The sequence below is a fragment of the Myripristis murdjan genome, chromosome 9 (genome assembly GCF_902150065.1).
Source record: "Myripristis murdjan chromosome 9, fMyrMur1.1, whole genome shotgun sequence".
In the NCBI taxonomy this organism is placed as follows: Eukaryota; Metazoa; Chordata; class Actinopteri; order Holocentriformes; family Holocentridae; genus Myripristis; species Myripristis murdjan.
In genome coordinates this window covers 24,767,116-24,785,012 of record NC_043988.1, presented here as the reverse complement: position 1 = coordinate 24,785,012, position 17,897 = coordinate 24,767,116, and the positions used below count along the sequence as shown (strand labels likewise).

Here is a 17,897-nt window from a genome sequence, read left to right as displayed (position 1 = left end):
GAGACAAAGTGTTTCAGTCACATAGACATAAACATCCGTCTGAAAGCAATAAAACAGATCACAACTGTGCAGCTGGGAAAATGATGACTCAACTTTGGTTAGGAACACAGTGTATTATATATCTATTTATCAGCTGACAGGAGTTTGATGGATGAGGAGAAGAACGAGCCCACTTGAATGCCCCTACAGTGATGTCACATAATGACTCATTAGCTGGATGACAGCCCATCCAGTCACACACACCTGTGGGAGTCTATTGCTGAAACACGCATAAAGAAGTAGCCTTCATTTACATACACTTTACAAAGATTGTACTAATGGCTCTGCGCTCTGATGAAAGATAATAATTTTACAGAAGGTCAATGGGGCAAAACCATCTTGTGAAATCCTTGTGAGCATATTCATTACCTGTTAACAACCAGTGTTGGGGAGGAACTAGTTAATTAAATTACAAAATAAATGTAACTGTAATTCGTTATAGTTACTGAGGAAAAAAATGTTGGTGATTACAAGTGATCTGAATATATTTGTTTCAGTAAAAAGCTTATGCAGAGTATAACATTCATTCTGCTGCTTTGCCTCTTTTCACCACACAGGAATGTCTTGTTTTGGCATATTTCCAGACAACACGGGTCAGCAAAGCCATTGGGACAAATTTGTGTCCAACACCATCAGGGGGAGGATGGCTGACAAGGAGCTGTATGTGCAGTATGCGCTCAAATTTTGAACATTGTTTTTGATTGTTTTGGTTGAATTTTTTGAGTTTGAATTTGCACTGCCTCCCATCTGCCAATCAAATCAAAATCCATTGCTCTAAGCAGTCAGTCTACCATGCCTGTTTCCAGCCGACCTGGTCAAGGTGGTTTGGTCTTTTGTGATCTACATACTTGTGATTTATTTTGGTGTTTGTGCTTAAAAATCTAACCCTTCCGATCTTACTTCAAGGTATTTGGTATTAAGATATTAAGAATGTTTAATAAATGTTTGACAGTCAGTGTTGAGTACTGCTGTGGGGTTTATGCTGCCTAGTTTAAACTCTGTTTCTATCCAGGTTGAAACATTTGTTAAAGTAATCAGAAAGTAATCAAATGTAAAATGCATTACTCTGATGAGGTAATTAAAATAACTAGTAATCTATAACCTATTACATATTAGAAGTAATCTTCCCAACACTAGTAACATGGTATAACAATACTACTCGTAGCAGCGGTTTTGTGATGTAGTTCTCTAGTGGCGACCAGTGGAACTACAACGCCATGAGGCAACCAAATCTCATCTTGCACAAGTCTCAGCCTTGGCCCCCAGCTCCGCTCCAGCCCCTCTCACCCCCCCTGTCAGCTACAGTGGCCTTCAGACACAAAATAGTGTTTCACAACAGTAACCACATTATCCAGCCAGCCGAGGGAAATTACAGTCGGCATCCTTCTGAAATGTCAACAGAAGAGGTAAAACATTCCTCAGTGGTCAACCCAGAAAATCAGCCTAACAAGCAGTCCAAGCTGCACTCGTTATATTGATAATTAACTTTCGCTGACTAATTCCTTTAGACACTTAACTACTCACAAAAACCCTGCACAGCTCCAACTGGGTACGATGTGTAATCCCTGGGGATGCAGAGAGCTTATTCCAGAATAAGGGGTATAAACTGGACATTTTGTGTTCAAAGTTTACATTCTAAGCAGCCATTGAGCTAATAGAGGACAAACTACCACTGATCAACACCACTTGCAAACCCCAGCTGATGCATTATGGTAATTTTGTGTGCTAGGCGATATAAATATCATTAATTATGCCTTTAAATTAAAATACTTGTTTAAGTTGTATATTTTTGCCCTGTTTGGACAGTATAAAAATGAGGCGCATGCTTTTATAATCCTCTTAACATGGGTTTGTTTGATTGGTAATGCATGGCTGCATTGATGAGTATTTTGCAAGATGGTTTTTTCTCCACTGGGCTTTCGTACCATTTTTTGTGACAGATATATGCATCCTCTTCCACACACAGACACGCACACATATCCTCCGACTCACCTGCAATAGCCTGAAGCAGCCCACAGATGTTGAAGATGCTCTTCTTCAGGATACTCTGGAAGCACAGGCTGAAGATGGAGATGCAAGCCACGCCACCTAGCACTAACGTCCCTGCTGCCAGAAACAGCATGGCGGCCTGCCAGAAGCCACTGGCCACCTCTCCGAATGTCCCAGCGTACGGCCCGCAGGTCACGCCTCCTCCCCGGCTCCCGACACGAAGGCAGCGGCTGTAAAGGCCAAGGGACGGCCGGTACTCCCCAGAGTCCACTCCCACCCCGCTTACACTGGAGTCTGACCGAGGTAATCCCAACAGCCAATCGGGGCTCATGAAGGCAATGAGCTCAGCGAAGGCCACGACGATGCTGAGCAGGGTCCAGAGCATGGAGCGACACGTTACAATCACATGGCACATGGTGGTGACTCTCTCTGAGGTGGTGTCAACCCCAACCAAGAAGTTTAACCAAGAAATAAAGCTCCTCCGAGTGAGAGAGTACTGGAAAGTTGAAATTCTTTTCCGGAAAAAGAGAATAGTCTGATTAAGTCTGTTGCCGGATCACAGTTCCCTGTCCAGATCCAGATGGGTGTTGATCTTATCCTCTCTGAGTAAATGTTTTCTCTCTTCAGAGTTCCCACTCTTTCTTCCTCGCTTCCCTCTCTTCTTTCTTTGGGCAGAGGTCAGTTTGATTGTCCCACACAGCTACAATGCCCCAAAACAGCTTCCCTCAGCCATGGTGCCAATGGAAAAACACACCTACAGACAGACAGAGACACACAGGGATTACCAACCGCATCCAAGATATCCGAGAGGAGAGGCGTGATTGGTGATATTGTGGGAAGAACTGACAATGAGAGGGGAAAGAAAAGAGACTTTAAAGGGACACCAACGTAAGAAGGATAAACATCTCCTGATCACGCAATCGCTCTGAATCAGCAGCCTTCCCTGCAGTTTGTCTATTCATCAGAGAGCCTCACCCAGGACATTCCCACAAACTGAGAGAGAGAGTGTGAGAGAGAGAGAGAGAGAGAGAGAGAGGAGAGAGAGAGAGAGAGAGAGAGAGAGAGAGAGAGAGAGAGAGAGGAGTTCAAATTCACTATCAGCCAGCTGTGAGTGCATGAGCAAAAGCTCCAGATGTCTGTTGATTTAAAGCCATGAGTGTTTGGAACAGTCACGGTGAATCATGACACTCACTAATGATACACACACGTGCCTGCACACACACACACACACACATACACACACACACACACACACACACACACACACACACACACACCTACCTCTCTGCTAGGGCCAGCATTCCCAGCCCTGACTTGATACTGCTTGCGTTCTACTCATACGGACTATGCCTTAGTATGTTTGTTCTCATCTGTAAAATGACAGAAGCCTTGTGCGTTTTGCCACCGAGCACCTGTCAGTACAGATCAGCGCTGACGGCTGTTAAAACATGCCACATTGCACAATAAAACACAGTGCAACATGCCCGACCCACACTGCTGCTGCAGCCCACACAGGCCAGCGCTGCAGACGTTAAACTGCTGCTTCAACATCCTGTTTACTATTGAAATTACAGCCTCAATGAATGGAATAAATTGGAGTAGGGGGGAACTGGCTTCATATGACATATTATTATGTTGTTTTTGTGTCTCAAGCGTGATGCTGTTGTGACAGTTGAGCTTCCTACTGATATCAATTTTTTTCCCCTCCTTCCTTTCTCTCTTTTCTTTCGTTCTCAGATTACAATACTGGTTTATTCCATTAATGACAAATTTCTACCAGTACTCACGACTGGTTTACAAATGACAAACATAGCCTATAATGGATGACGTTTTCAAAGTAACCCTCTGAAGCCTGTTTGTATTTGTATTTGTGTATGTGTACGTTTGAGTGAGCAAATGTGTATACGTGTGTGTGAAGTGTCTCCTAATCAGGCTGATTGAGATACTGTTGCTATGTTATGACTCAGTTGCTGTGACCACACTGGCCTCGATGCAGCCGTGTCCTCATGGGAGTACGGAGCTTTCTCAGAAGCCCTCTGACATCATGATCCAGTTGTATGATATACACAGGAAAATATGTGGGATCTGGGTTAAATACAGCATGGTCGTCTCTACAAGTCTTGGTGGACCTTACAGTCTAAATGTCTAAGGCTATCTCCAAGTCTATATAGAGATCCCCCAGAAAGGTTGAGAAAAACTCAGTCTGTATCAGTGATGGAATGTACAATAAATCAAGCGTCCCTTCAGCTTGACTGATTCATAACTTTCACATAAAAGAGGTGGGAGGATTGTTAAACTCATAAGGGGGGGTTGTTCTATCAAGTTATTGCTCTAATTCTTGCTGGCGGTGTCATGTTAGTGGCGATGAAACATTCAGCACCAAAAACAGTCCTGAACAATTACAGGATAAGTCACACTAATGCCCCCAGGCTGGGAGTAATAGAGGCATTTGGATGTACAACCACCCCCGTCTCCACTTGTGATGGTAAATCAGCCCAGCGCATCTGCAGGGAATAAACACTGACATCGTATATTGTTTAATATGATCTAATGTGTGAGTCAGTTCAAAGCAAAGTGCTCCAGACTTTTTCCCAGGCCACAAAACCAGAATATGCTCTCATTCATCTTAAGAAATGTAATGGCTCACTGGGGGGTGAGAGGGTGGGGGGTTGATTATTTTCTCCCAAAAGTAGGTCATGATAACGCCGTCTCAGATATGTCAACATTTGAGGGTCAGGTATGAGAGAAGTAAGAGAGTAAGATTTGAAACTGGTTGAGATGCAGGTTTGATTCACTTCACTTGAACCCTAACCTTTTCTTCTCAAAACACTCAGTCACATTCCTCAGTCACATTTTTAAATGGGCCTATTGTAGCTATGACAGATTTTTTTTTTTTTTTTTTTTTTTGGTATGAAGGATGAATCATTGTGTTTCAAGTGTGTGTGTGTGTGTGTGTGTGTGCACAGGCTTGGCTTTGTCTTGAATTTGGCAACAGATGCCTATCTGTAGCGCTGCCAGTAAAGTTTGCCTCATTCCATCTGATTTTGTTTTGCTTCAGCAGAATATCAGAATTTTTTTTTCCTCCGGATTTGCTTCATTCTGATTCTACAGATTTCACTGTAATTAAAGATTACATGAAGGCTGAAGCTAAAACACACTGTCTGTGATTAATTATCCAGCATTTTCACCAAACTGAAGGAGTGTATTTTGCTTTGTTTACCAGTTGGAAAAAGCAACACAAGCAACGCTTTCTCAAAAACAGTCATGCAAGTGTTGAGTTAAGTTGTAGAAACAGTTGAAAAAAACTATAATAGAGTTGCCATTCATATCTGCCAAAAGGAAACAGCTCAAATAAACAGGAAGCAAACAGGAAGCAGCAGTGTCTGTCCAACAAGACAGTGAGGATGTCTTTCATGCTGGCTGTTTCATCTGAAACCTTCTTAAAACCACCATCAACATGACTTTTTACAAGAAGTACAGTAAATAAATGTCAAAAGAAAGGTAGCAGTATTTATATTTCTGCTTGTGTACAAACACAACTTTAAAGAAAATGATAAAATGCAGGTTAATTATTTTGAAGACACACAATCAAACACAATGAGTCATTGTTTTTGTGAGTGTGTGTATGTGTTCTATTCTCGTTCTCAAATCTATTCCAAGCCACTCCATTCCTCTTCTTATTGTTATCACAGTTTACACACAACAGCAGCTTTCCACCGTGGTTTCAAACAACACTATTCATGCAGCCTGACATACTCTTTTGGACCTATTTATAGCAACCATCACAATACAAAAAAGGCAGGTTCTGAATGTGAGTGTGTGTGTGCATCGTGTGCATGTGTGTTTATGTGTGTGCATGTGACATAACGCTCATCCAAGAGTGTTTGCATGGGTGTTTGTCACCAACCAACCACCCAGGCTACAGTTTTAGTTTCCCTGTGCAGTTTTTGGTCTTGTGTCTGCAGCTGATTATAGTCCATTCAGGCAGAGCTGAGTGCTGTGTGTTAAGACTACAATGCCCACAAATTACCAGCTCGGTCTCTTTAAACTACAGGGATAGAGCCTAAACATACCTTGTGTAGGCAGTCAGCAGGCACCTTCTGTGATCTCCCTCAGCTCTGTCTTACAGGAAATCTCATCACTCACAGCTCATCATGGCTTTCTGTAGTGTCACTAAAGACTACACTCAAAGAGAAATGCAAACTTCAAGTGATGAAGGAAGGAATAAGGGACTTTTTCTTCTGCTTGCTTACTGATTCATCTGTCAGGAAGGAGTTGAAACAGGAAACGATGCTGAGTCTTACATGCTCAATTAACTGTAGCACAGTATTTGTTTTGAAGGTAATTTTGCTCAAATTATTTTATCAGGGACTTAAGTACAATAGTGTGTTTTGTGCAAATGGTGACACTGGCCTGCTTCAAAAATATAGCCAGAAACTAGCTGATTGTATTAAACCTTTATCTGTTTGGTCCCAGATTATGGATTAATGCCGTAATTAGTCAGCCCTCACCATTTGCCCATAAGCCCTGTGGTTAGTGCGTCTTTACGGTATGTGTGCATGTATCTGTGATTCACATCTGGGTGCACATGTGGTGATGTGTGTGTATGTGCCCGGTTATTTGTGTGTATGTATGTGCATGTTGCAATGTCAATTATAGAATGGAGGGGTCAGTACATCCTGGAACTGATGAATACTTTCCGCTTGTTTGCTGGTTATTGAACAGACTTCTGGGAAAGTACTCGAGCAGCACTTCCTTGGCAAGGTCAAGGTTTTCTGTGTTTATGTGTGTGCTAGGGGGAGGAGTATTTTACACTTCACAGTCCATCAGAGACTCAGAAGTATGACTTATTCATAACTCACACAGCAACGAAGGTGCTGTGTGTGAGAGGTCAGTTTGATAAACTCTCTGTGCCTCCCAGCTGCACTGATAGATATGTATCTTCTCACTGTCAGATCTTTGTTACAGCTGTTTCACATGTGCCTGTAGAGTGGGGACCCTGGAGTCACCTTTATAGATATGTATAACCACCAGCATTGACGGATCATGGAGTCTTATGATCCTTTCATGGCTCCTCCATGATGCTGAGTTGGACCGATGAAGAAGTAGATATGCTGAGAGATGAATGCCGGATCAGCAGTAATGTGGTTCTGCATCTGTTCTGGACCAACTTATTCCCACACTACACCCCTGGCCTGAGAGCAACATAGCTGCTACTCAGGACTGTGTGCATGTTGTGGGGACTGGGGCCAACTTACACACAATTTTCCAATCCCTCATTCACCGGGCCAACATGAACAGTCACTTTACTGCTGGGAGACTTAAGTCTTTCTGATGAAAATTTACAAAAATACAGCCCGTAAGCCGATGGCCGGCCATGAGCGCTGCAAACTGTTAAAATCAGTTGGCCAATAAAAGCATGGTCGATAAAAGCTTTATTAACGAGGCGTGACATCAATATGAGCCAGTGTCCCAAACATAGCAGTAAGCTTGAGACATATATGGGTCAGTCAGTTGGCCGTTAGTTTGAGGAGGCCACTGAGTAGTAAATTTAGTGTAATTGGTCTGAGATATCAGCCAAGGCGCTGGGAGCATGCCAGGGTGCTGAGGTAATGAGCGTTTGGAATCAGCCAGGCCAGTGTAGTCGGTTGTTGGAGGGTTGAGAGTGAAAAGGGATTGAAGGTGGGTGGTTAGTGGGTGGGTGCGGATGGGGGTGGAGGGGGTGTACTGAGAGATGTAAGGCACAGTTGACCCAGATTGCTCCATAAAGGGACAGTTAAGACAAAAAAAAAAAAAAAAGCTGTTACAGTTTGCAAGGAACAATTCCATTCATGGACATGAATTTTTAAATTGGGAGAGATGAGTTGGAGGATGTTTTTGTGCCTCTGTAATGGGTGTGAGCCATCTGTGTTTAGAAAAAGCGGTTGACCCAGTGGATCGCCCACCCAGATCAGTTAACCCCCCAGGTGATCTGGGCAGGGAGGAGACCATTAGCTCGTTTTTCTTAGGGCATTAACTCAGAGACCCCAGACCAGAAACCTCAAACCAAGGCAATCTCTCCCTTAAGCTGCTGGGCCTGGTGTGGTCATGCATCTGGACTAAACAGGGGGAAGGCCCTAAAAACCAAAGCCACATTACAGACTCTTACACCATCTTCAGGGCTGCACAACCACCCCGACAAGATGTGGACTGGTGACGGATCACGTGCAGGAATTAGGCCCTCAGAGAGATGAGAGCAGGGTGATACCATGCTGAGTTAGGCAGGACCAAACTTATCCCTCACTCATAAAAGAATGCAAGCAGCTGAGCTCTGGGTGGAAGTGAAGAAGAATGAAGCAATGCAGCTTGAGAACTTAACTGGCATACTTAAAAAAAACACCCACACACTCATTCTCCATGTCCGTATCTGTGGCTCTGATGCATGACAAATTCTTAATTACATTTATCCATGTACAAAACATTTAATTTGCCTCAATTTCCTGTAACTTCTTGAGGGAAGGCTTCATTCTCAAAGCCTCATTAAGAGTCTCGGTCGACATGAGAGAGTGGATGGTTGTTTGATGTTGTATAAGAGCAGCAGACAAGCCATGACATTAGCCGGGATACAAACACCCATGCCCCGCAGTGTCGACTCTGAAACCTTCACCACAGCTCATTTATATCTTCTGAAAGACAACAAACATCAGACAAAGCTCCTTTTCCCTCTGTGTCTGAGAGGCAGATTTGAGTGCTTTTGAAACCCAAACCATGTCTGCCTTTGGAGGTGACAGGGTTGAGAGAAAACAAAGCCTTTCAACAAAAAAGGCATGAGAGAACTGACACACACCAGCTAATGAGATGTGTATTTTGGTCGGCTCTGGTCACCACACCTACACTATGGCCTGGGGGAAGGAGAACCTCCACCTGCTTTCACAGCATGCTTCACAACACAACACCAATGGAGAGAGAGCTTGAGTGCTTAAGAGAAAAAACATGCAGATGAAGTCGGTTCATCCAGTGTATGAGGCTTTCTCAGTCCTTTTCCTAGATATTATGAAACAACCCAAGCTCATGTTCTGTTCAAGAACGCTTTCTTGCTAACCATAACCACGTGAGCCAATGCTTTTCTATCTCTCCATAAACAGTGAATGAAAGAGAGCTGCAAGACGAGAGAAAATGTTAGGCAGACACCACAACTTCTGTCTTGTAACTTCAGCCTGTGAGAGACCGGCTTCCATCAAATGCATGTGTAGTGCTCAAGAGTTCGTTGAGATTTATTTTACAAACCCTAATGAAACACTGTGAGGCAATTCAAGCTGTTTAGAGCATAGCAACCCATTAAATATTTAATCCCCTACTGTTTCTGAAGACTGAAGGAATGCCAGTGGCACCAGCAATCAACAGCTAGGAGGCCTGAGGTCTCGGCGACAATGAAAGAGGCTCCAAACAGTAAACAAAGTGCTAACACTGAGAAGCCCTCTAACAGCGAGCTGAAACAATACAGCCCACTTTTCTGACGCACAAACACAAAAACAAATCCTGTACACCGTGAAAGCTGCGTGTGTTTGTGTGTGAGTAAAGTGTGGGCATGTGCCAAAGGCCTGAATAAAACTGTCCCTCTTTATCTGCTGCAACTCAGCTCAACAAAAGGCAGCACAAAGGCATGCTGACACCGGCCCCTCACTCACTCTTTCACTCTCTAAGACATGCCGCCGTTGGCCCAGAATGCACTCCTTCATTCTCAAAGACAGGTCGCAGTGGCCCCTAACCCATTCAATCTGTGCAACACCTTGGCCCCTCGCTCTCCAGGCCGACTCTGCAGTGGCCCCACGGCTTCTGACGCACAAAGCCCCTCGGTGACCCTCACATTTCACAACCACAAAGACAGGAATGACAAGGCCTCCCTCTGCCTCTCCTCCTCTTTTTTGCTCTCTAACCTGTTTCTAGTGGGTCTGAGGAGCAGGACGGGTGGAGGCACTGGAGAAACTGCCTTTGTTCCCCAGAAAACGGCACTGTGAATACCTATAATGTTTGTTTGTTGTGACTGTATGTAAGTGATGGCTGTGTTGGAAATGTTGGGATGTGCAGTGCTGTCTTAACCTCTGATTTTCTTTTTAGCCCCCAACCCCCTCCCCTCAAGAGGCTTTGCCTTTTGCCAAGCCACCATTGCAAAGAATTTGTTTTTAATGACTTGCCTGCTTATGTAAAGGATAAATAATAAATAAGTAAATAAGTAAATACAATGTCTATAAGTTGTTCAAGTGAACTTGGGACTACGACATTGACACTACAGGTAATGTTGCTTGCATTTCTGCGCTCATTTTGCCATTTAGTCATTTTGAGGTATTTCCAGTGCAACCACAATGGATGATGGGGGTGGGGGGGGGGGGGGGGGGAGATCAGCTATCTAAAACATCAAAGTAGACATCGCTTTTTGATGTCAGTCCCCCAGAATCAAAGAGCAATGGCTTCTTTCTTTCTTACACTGCAAAAACATCTCCATCTTAGCAAGTCATTTATTCTCATTTTCTATCTCAAATGCTATTTTAGCAAGGTAAAAAATCTGCCATTGGGATCAGATAATTTCACTTGCTTCCAAAACTAATGAATTTGTTTCCAGATTTTTTTGAATTATGTGTCATTTTCATGATACTTCTGGACTGATTAGCTGTATTCTGCCTTGGTTCATCATATTTATTCTTGTGTCCATAAAAATTCCAAAAACAAGTGAAACTGCACTGGAAAAAAGTGGGATTATCTCTTCCCACTAGCAGATTTTTAACTTTTTAAGGAAAAAAAAATATATATATGTATAACCCAGGTCTGAATGCATTGCAAGTAAGCACACCAAAACAGTAAAATTACAGCACCTCCATCACAAAATTTCTTTGGTGATATCTAAGCAAGCAGAAGGTGCAGAGCTGATAAGCAGTATCTGAAGAATGGTAATAATTCTCTCATCTCATAATTTTAGTATGGGTTGCCCTTCACTGCTGCAAGGGAAAACACTTCAACTTTTCCTGACTTTGTTTAGCTTATGATAGGGTCTCATTTTCCTACATAGCGGAGGGGCAGTGTCAGGCGCAGCTCCATGGGTGGTTCACATCAATGGGCTTCCTCCCCTCGCTACAAGGACAGGCTTCAAGGACACAGGGTTGTGGTGGAAAGTGAAAGTGTAGACATGTGCGCAAGACAAATTAAGATATAAAACTAATAAAAATAAAGTGCCATATAATAAGCATTTAAGCTTCCCGTGCAAGTGATTTCTGTAATGGGCACTGTGCTGTGATATGAAACCACTACCAGATGTTGTACCTGAACACACGCAGCGGGCACCGTACTGCCAACTGCAACTGCGAAAATCTCACTTTCATCTTGGAGAAAACTGACTCTGCTCTTTCTCTCCATCTCCATCCCTCCCAGGAATGCCTTTTCATTTTGGAGGGGGGGGGGGGCAAATGGCTACATGCGAGTCACTAGACGGTGTAGTTTGATGGTAACGTGATTTTGTCTAAAGGTTGGGGTCTGGGTTCTTTCAGCGGGCAGTGGGATGCCAGTATGCAGCTTCAGCAGGATCTCTGCAGGGGGTTAATGAGGCATGCATGGACAGGCTCCTTACTAACACAAAGACACAGTGTGGTACTGATAAACAATGCAATCACACACTTGATTCTGACAGAAAGTAGAGAAAGGAGCTATTAATGGAGTAGTTAGCAGGTAATCAGCCCCTGAGTAACAGTTCTTGCAACGTGAGAGAGAGAGAGAGAGAGAGAGAGAGAGAGAGAGAGAGAGCATAATCACTTTAAATACATCAGTTATTAAATTCCATTCCTTCTCCATCAACAGGATGTATTTGCCTGCTGAGGGCGAATATCCAGGTGAAGCAGAAGAAGGAAGTGTGAAATCAGTGCATGCTGCATGAATGGTACCGCACCGGTATTAGCTTTAAAAGAGAGAAAATATTGCCTGTAATGTTGCCTTGGTGCCATCTGTCTTTTACTTACCGAATGAGGAATCGTAGAAACTTCGCAGGCGTCAAGGGAGAGGCTCTTCCTTGGTGTGACACACTGATCCACTGATTCTATACGAAACTCATTCACTGCGTCTCCTTTCTTTAGTTCGTTATTCTCTCTACTTCTCCCTCACACAAAGCCATCCCACTACCATCTGACGTCGTCCTTTCTCTTTTTTCCTGCCCCTCTCTCCTCTCTCTCTCTCCCCGTGTCACCCTTCCCCCACTCCGTTTGTCAGGGAAAAGGAAGAAAAAGTTGCGGATGATGAATTCCTGCTTTACGCGCGTCAAAAACGTCCAGGCGCTTTCTCTCTCTCGCTCTTTACCCCGCCAGTAAACATTTAGAAAGGCCCGCGTATGTCACTGATCTCGGTCTGTGTTGTTCATACAGCGGCGTTTATCAACATCATGATTTGGCTGTGCGTGTTTCCAGGTACTTTTTGGGTGCATTTTACACCGCGCCGCATTTTTGTGTTTCGTTTTTCCGTTTGGAAAGTGATGGCTACAGTGAGGTGTCATTGGCACTTAAAAAAAAAAAAAGCACACACACACACACACACACACACACACACACACACACACACACACACACACAAACACATTATAAAACACATCACACCTTTGCACACCTTGCAACCAAAGAGGCAACCGATAAATTTGAAATAGGGTGATGGAGTCGATTTTAGTTTCAGGGCGCTTTTACTCTTCCAACACAGAAGTCAAAATACAGCCTAAAGTAGAATTAGAGTACACATTCACGATGACTATTAATTGAGATTAGTGTGGTGAAACTGAGCATTAAAGGTGCACTACGTAAAACTGCATTGAAAGTTTAGAGCCAGCTGACAAAAAAAAGGTGAAAAAAGTGCCGTAAGTATGAACCTTACTGTCGCATACATGGTTCTCATCAGTGGTTTGACTCACTGATAAAATAGGTGCCTCTTCCTTTTTTATCAGCTATCAACTTATATGCATCTCCTGTCGCTACATCAGACAATGTTTTTTTGGCCTTTGCTACCTCCAGCGCTACTTGGTAGGATACATCAAGAGAACATTTTTGTGTTTTTTGAAAAGGCTCTGCTGCTTACTTCTTACTTACTTACTTACTTACCTACTTAATACTTGACTTTTCTTTTAGTCTGGAAGTACCAGTGTATTTTTCATATTTGTCTCCGTCGGTGCTGTTATTGTGCCGGTTAATACTGTAACTGCTGGTTATAAGTTCCTGTTACTTGTGTTGCTGTATAGCTGGTTTTATTGAGGGAGGTGTTATAGAGCACACCAGAGTGACTGAGACTGGAGGGAAGAGATGTCGGACATGTTGATGGAGAATTAAATGTCTAGATGTCAAGAACATGTTCAGTGAACCAAAGGGTTGGCCACACTGTCTTCTTATTTTTTACACCTCAGCCTTGGCTTAGCTGTGCTGTGGTAAGGGAATAAACCTGGGCTCAGTTTGGCTATCAGCAACAACTTCACCTCCTGTTTGTCGTAGATACCCCTCAACGCGACAATATTATATTCTTTTATAATGATACAGTCTGCAAGCACACCCAACATTGTGGTCACTGTGTCAACATGTATTCAGTCTCCAGTCTTTGTGCTGAAACACGTGGTTTCCGTTATCAATTTTTCTTTTGCTCATGGTGCATTTAGCTCCCTGTGTCAAGAAGCAATAAGTGATCCCACACTGTGACCTCTGATCTCTGCAGACATGATGTAGGTAGTAATGTCACGTAAACACCTGCTGACTGAGTCTGACCTACAGGCAGTGCCGTCAAGCTACCTGCCCCCAGCCTCACATCCCAGGGGTCAAAATGAAATCAGTGACCTTTAAAATAAATGACAGTCAAAGTCAATCATTTCTGCTGAAATTCAGCTGTTGGCTACAAAATAAAAGTTGGATGTGGCTGCATGTGGCTAACAGGTCACTAGTTGCCCATTTACGGTCTAAACAGTCCTCTTCTGAATCAAGCCTCAGTTCTGTATCGTGCACCTTCAAGTGAAACTAAAATGAGGTAACAGTGATCTAAGATCAGAAGTTTCTATCTTCTGATCTTTGCTGCTTGATTTGTCACAGGAGTTGCTTTACTGCACATGAAATCATATACAGTGGACAATAGTGCTGAAGTGTGTCCAGGATGGTCAGTTTTATGTTGCTTTTTATGTTGTTATGGTTGTTTACTGGCCAAAGAGAGTAAACCACCTCCTTGTTTTCTTCATTAAAGGCCCCACTTTGTAAAAAAGGAAGAGTTCTCATGTTGCGGTGGACAGCAGATTGTGATATTGTGTCACGCTTTGTGATGAACCAGTTCTTCAGTAGAAAAAAGCAACACTGTTGGATCAGCAGGTTCCAGAAATACACACACACACACACTCACAAACACACACCGGCTTTAACTTCCCTCTACATGCTCTCTCCCCCTCTCTAGGGAAGAACTGGGTGTTTTCCCCTCTCTGTTAGCTCTGTCGGCAGACATGGAGCTGGCCAGAGACACAAACCACACTAATTACACTGCGGTCTGTGGAACAGTGACAACTCAGACAAGACCGTCACACTGGGACCATGCGAAAATGTTGGGGAGGGCACACACACTACAGTGGGGAACACTGAATGGCACGGGACCATTTGCATGCACTCTGTGGCTTGTAAGCAGTATAAATGGTGACGGAGATCTTTACTGCAGGAAGTCCCTATGGATTAGCGCAAGCCCAGTACAGGGCTTGGGAATATGTTTTACTTGCTGTATTAGCAGGCTTAAAGGTTGTATGAAAAGCTCCTATACAAGAAGTCTGTTCCTGTTTTACAAAGAAAGAAGGAAATCCCAGTGAAAAGATCCTCAATCCCCTGTTTAACTAAATATGAGGCCCCTGCAGATGGGCAGCTCCACATCTTGAGTCACCTTCTTAAGTTATTACGACAGGGAATACCTCTCTAAATCCAATAAACATGCCTCAGCTGGTGGAGCAGCTGCGATGGTGAGAAAACACAATTGAAACAACCCTTAGTGCTACTTAGCGCCATATTAAGAATCTCCTAATATCCGACGGTGTTTGCCTTGTTGAATATCACATGCAATGTTACTTAGTAGTCACCCATACTTTAAACATATGGCTGCAGTTGTCTGAAAAAAAAACCTTCTTGATAAATTTGGTGACTCATTGTAAGTCACTCTGGATGAAAGTGTCAGCTAAATGACTAAAAGGTAAATAAAAGGCACAATAATCTGGAAATATCAGGTAGGCCTTGTAAGGCTATTCACTGGAGTAATAGAAACTAAAAGGTAGACTGACACCTTCATAGAGCATAAAGTCTTTTGGCCTGCCTCTAAGTGATCTTATGATTTTGATTAGATTTTTCAATGAGGCTGGCGGGGGTTTATGTTTTTGCCCTGTTTTGGTTCAACTTTCTGCAGGATGACCTAAAAAGGTCTGGATGGATTTGCATGTTAGGAAGGTTGGTCATGGACCAGCAAAGAAGTGATTAATTTTTAAAGGACCATACCAGTGATACTGCATGTTTAGTGTAATATCAACAAAATGTACATACTTCACATTTCTGTTGATCTTTTCCCATACTAAGCAGTCGTACTTTTACCACTGCAACATCATTCTTCCTACTTTTTATCCATCCTTTCATTTCTATTCATTCCACTACGATATGAAAACCAGCTTTCAGAGACTTTGAACTTTCCTCACACCAGTATTCCATCACCATAATAAAGTTGTGCACAGTTGTTTCCCCCAAAAGCAGCAACACTCTTGTATTTTGGTGACTTTAAATTGGATGGAGTGAAATGGTCTCTTTGCTAGAAAACAGTCCCAGTTGCTTTACACAGCAACTTATTGTAGCCCATCAGTTCTGTGGTTTATGAGTGGCGACGGCTTTGTTAACCGCAGCAGCAGAACATTATAAGGTGGCTGTTTCAACCAAAAACTCAAACTTGAAAATCAAGGGATTGTGATTATATGTTGTGAAATCTTTACTACTCCTGCGTGACTTGCAAAATGGTTTGTTGAAATGTAAAATGCGGGTAAATTGTAGTAAACGGGCCACACATTCAAAATCACTGGTGTGGTCCTTTACGGTCAGTTGTCCTCAAGAGGTCGTGGTAATGGTGGGGCTTAGCACAATCAAGGCCGTCGTTTACAAATGCATCCATGTAACATCACAAAGTCCAGCAGGGAGGCTGGTCATGGATCAAGGCAGCATTAACTACTTTTCCATGCTGACTGGCCAAAAGGGGCGTGTCCCATGACAACAGCATTGCTTAAAACGAGTGTGTCTTAGTGCAAACAGGGCCATATTTTCTAAATGCATCTACATAACATCACAAAACTTGGAAGGGAGGTTGGCCTTGGGTCTCTGTGTACTTCATTTATAAACTTTCCTTTATTACGCATAATGATCTCTTCATCCACATACAAACATATAAACCACTGTGGGTTTTTTTTCAAGTATCCCAAAGTCTCTAGTGGGCTCCCACTCATCCTCCCAGTGCATTGAACGCCAGCGCTCATTCCCTCTTTAGTGCCCTGTGGCCGGGGTTCAATAAGTGGACCTATAGCATTCAAACATACAGTGCTGCACTTCATTCTGCCTTCCAAGCATTCTTCGCAGCCTCAAACTGCATATGCAAGCATGGTTGGTACAGTTCGGCTGCTTGCTCAATGAATGTCTCACATCTCAACTGCGGCCAGCCCACTGTGTCATTTGCTCTGCCCTGCCTGAGACTTCCTCTTTCCACACTAGAGCTGTTTGTGTGAGCCATCCTGGTGAGAACACTGTGGGAGGCAGAAAACGCTGTAAATAGATAACTGTGGTCATACATGAGCCCCGGTCTCAGAGGCAAGAAGATGTTCTTGCTGTTGCTGCAGGATGCCTCCACGGGAAAAGCAGACAGCACTTGGAGACACTAAGGGAGCGAGATGATTGGATTTGATGGTTAGTGGTTGTAGGGAGGAAGTTCAGCTCAGTGAAAAAAAGATGCTATGATGCCATTCCTGGTGCATGTGTGTCTATGTGTGTGTATATGTGGAAACTAAGGGCTGGTATAATTGCCTTGATTGCAGTAGAGCTTGAAATGTAGCTGTGCTGAATGTAAACTATCCATAAATTACATCAGAATTTCACAACCTCCTCAAAATATGGAAGCCCTGATGTTAGAGAGACACATTTAGTTTCTAAAGATCTAAATGCAAACATCGGCGAAGCTTCCCTGGTGTTTGCATTTAGATCAACTTGGTTAACAAAGCAAAACACTGATTTTCATCTGCATTTTTCCCTTCAAAATGTATGTAATGTTTTGCTATCATATGCTGCACAAGTCTTCACAGAAGTGAGATAATTTGACAGTGAGAATGTCTTTAGTCCAGTGAGGTAAACATAAACAGAGGCACTGCAGTGACAGACTAAACCTTTAAAGATAGTGAGCGTCAATCAGCAAGAATTCAGTTTAATGGAGCTTCCATCTTACTTCTAGGGTATGTTCTGGCTGTTTAAACAAGTTTGACGTGAGAAATTAGATCACATCAGCACAAACATGAAACAGAAACACAGCAGGACTTTTTTTTTTTTTTAAGTGTTGACATAACATTTTTTGCCGCAAAAACGCTCTAAAGAAGAACATAACAGGTCAATTAGGTCATCCAAACAGAGAGCACACGTAGAGCTGCCTTAGCATGTCGAAGCAACGGGTGGTGACACCCAGCTGAGGGAAGTCATGACTTTCTAACAGAATTAAACAAGGCCCATGTAGTCTCTGTTTCTCCCTCGCTTCATCTTTTTCTTTCTGTTTTTCTTTCTCTCTCACTCTTAGACATATTACCACATGCACAAACACATGACACATCTAAATTGCAGATTGTCTTATATGGT

At 43.1% G+C, this 17,897-nt stretch overlaps 1 protein-coding gene across 4 annotated transcripts in view; it reads right to left on the bottom strand.

Annotated features, from left to right (window-relative positions):
- LOC115364961 (LHFPL tetraspan subfamily member 2a protein-like) overlaps nt 1–17,687 on the bottom strand; it is a 29,228-nt gene extending 11,541 nt beyond the window's left edge. For 2 of the 4 annotated variants that reach the window (XR_003928746.1, XM_030059666.1), the window contains exons 1-2: nt 12,012–12,221; nt 2,032–2,782 (exon numbers count right to left, since the gene is read on the bottom strand). Coding sequence is in view for 3 of the 4 variants with exons in the window: in XM_030059666.1 (XP_029915526.1) it covers nt 2,032–2,443 (412 nt within the window). In the remaining variant the exon portion in view is untranslated. Of the gene's footprint in view, nt 1–2,031; nt 2,783–3,309; nt 3,406–12,011; nt 12,222–16,672; nt 16,680–17,674 lie in introns of those variants that run through there. The other 2 variants (XM_030059668.1, XM_030059667.1) reach the window with 2 other exon arrangements.
- Between the last annotated feature and the right edge of the window lie 210 nt (nt 17,688–17,897).